General features: G+C 36.7%; 1 protein-coding gene across 1 annotated transcript; it reads right to left on the bottom strand.

Moving 5' to 3' along the window:
• Positions 1 to 876: 876 nt before the first annotated feature.
• Positions 877 to 1552, bottom strand: LOC130270183 (olfactory receptor 6C3-like). Its single transcript, XM_056518172.1, is given in 2 exon segments — positions 877 to 1201; positions 1203 to 1552. Coding segments are annotated over 2 exon segments (675 nt in total).
• Positions 1553 to 2395: the final 843 nt, after the last annotated feature.

Genomic DNA, 2395 nt, shown 5'->3' with positions numbered 1-2395 from the left:
GCATCCTAGCTGATCGAAACATTGCGATTTTATCGCGATATCCCGATTAGCCCAACTGAGCTTCCGGGAAGCGTTTACTTTCACTTTCAGACGCAGCGGTCAACTTTGATCGCCATGTCTGAAGGGTTAATAGCACGCGGCACAACGATCGGTGCCGCACATTGTTAGCCAAGGGTTCCGGCTATGAATTGCAGCCGTGACCGACCCGGTGTGATGCGGGGTCACGGCGTGACCCCGTTTTAAACACCGGGACTGGGCTCAGGGCGTACAGGTATGCCCTGAGTCGTTAAGGGGTTAAAGGGGTACTCTGGTGGAAAGCATTTTTGCATGCACAATTTTCATGCAGAATTCGATGCAGAAATTCTACTGTGTGAACATCAGCCTAACCCTGGCCATTTAACCAGTTTAAGGAAGTTTTCTCATCTTGAAAAGTTATCCTATACTCACAATGATATTACACTTATTTCCAAAGGATATGGATAATTATCTGATCACCAGGGGTTTCACTTTTGGGGCCCATGTGATAGAGAGAAACTAAGTCTCCTATTCATTGTTTAAGGCAGCTGCAGGATATAACTTCATTTGGCTGTTTCCGTGGCTCCTAGGGAGAAAGCGATGGTGAGCATATGTGATCCTCTTGCTTCTCCTTTCTAACACAACCAAGAAAATAAGCTATTGTTTTTTTCACTGCATGATAAATGTAAAACATTTAAAATTAAAACAAGAAAAAGTGGAATTACAGTATTTCCTGTTTTACATAGAAAGTAAGGAGCTAATAAATCTGATGATTGAAAAATAATAGTTAGGTCACTGAGACCTAAAAATAGCTAATCTCTAAGATGTTAAAACATTCTTGGTTGTAATTTGTTTTTTTTTTTAAATGTTTAGTACTTTATCAGAAAATGATCTCCTAACATTCTCATTTCTTAATGTATAGATAAATGGGTTGAGCAAAGGAACCACCACAGTATTCAGGATGGCAACTCCTTTATTCAAACTAGCACCCTGACCTTTTGCTGGTTTTGCATACAAAAATATGCAGCTGCTGTAGATTAGAGTCACTACAATTGCATGTGAAGAACAAGTAGACAAAGCCTTTCCTCTTCCATCAGCTGAATCCATTTTCATCACTTCTAGAAGTATCTTTATATAAGAGATGACTGTCAGAAGCATGGAAATATATAATGTGCTTGCACCAAAATATAAATTCAATCATAGTGGTATCTGTGCAAGAATTTGTAAGAAGAGGACTTAAGTCACAGAAGAAATTGTCAATTAAATTATTGCAAAACGTTAACTTCATCAATAAAACACAAGGCAAGATAATGTTGAAAAATGATCCGATCCACACTCCTGCTAGAAGACAAGTATACATATGCCTGTGCATAATGACAGTGTAAAGCAAAGGCTTGCAGATAGCTAAGTATCGATCAAAGGACATCACTCCAAAAAGGAAGAATTCTGCTGTCCCAACTAAGAAGTAAATAAATAGTTGGGCAAGGCAATTTTCTAAAGAAATGGTAAATCCTTGACCCATAAACCCCTTCAACATAACGGGTACTATGGTATTGATAAAGCAGATGTCCATGACAGCCAAGTTACACAAGAAATAATACATGGGGAAGTGAAGTCTTGGGTCAGAGAAGACTAAGTATAATATGATAAAGTTTCCCATCACTGTGAAGGTATAACATAATAATATTAAGTAGAAAAAACACATTTTCCAATGTGACTCCAAGTAAAAACCCAAAAGAATGAATTCAGAAACCACAGTGTTGTTTCTTATATTGTTAAACATATTTAGAGAGCAGGAGGGACTGGATAAAGATAGTTCCTTTTCAGCTATTTTTGTTTGGTTGTAAAGCAAGTACATTACATTTTTTTATATCAAATGTTGTATGAATATGCTACAAAAAAAATAATATATATATATATATATATATATATATATATATATATATATATATGAATCAGTTTGGTTGATAAACAGCTCGAGGAGCAGAGATTCTGAATTGGTCTTTAAGCAGAGATTCTGACTTGGTCTTTATAGTTACAGATCTACAGAATGTATTATCACAGCAATAACAAATAACATGTACCATGGGGATAGTTATTAAAAACTAATACTAATGCTGGTATAATTGTTGGAAATTCTATAGGGATGGACGGATCTAATACTGTCTGTAAAATATGTTTATCTGTTGTGGGAAATAAACATGGCAAAGTAACCTCAATGGAAACAATGGAAGATTCTGATAATTTTCTGCTGCAGGAATTGGTGGTCATGGTAGCTAATGGGAAAATTGTGTGGGTACTGATGTACCCACTGCTGGATCAAGGAAATTATGACCTGTACGCTGATAACATCCCTCTCTTCAAGACCCTCTCTGTCAGA

Source organism: Hyla sarda, chromosome 1 (genome assembly GCF_029499605.1).
Source record: "Hyla sarda isolate aHylSar1 chromosome 1, aHylSar1.hap1, whole genome shotgun sequence".
Lineage (NCBI taxonomy): Eukaryota > Metazoa > Chordata > Amphibia > Anura > Hylidae > Hyla > Hyla sarda.
This window is presented reverse-complemented; position numbering and strand designations above follow the sequence as displayed.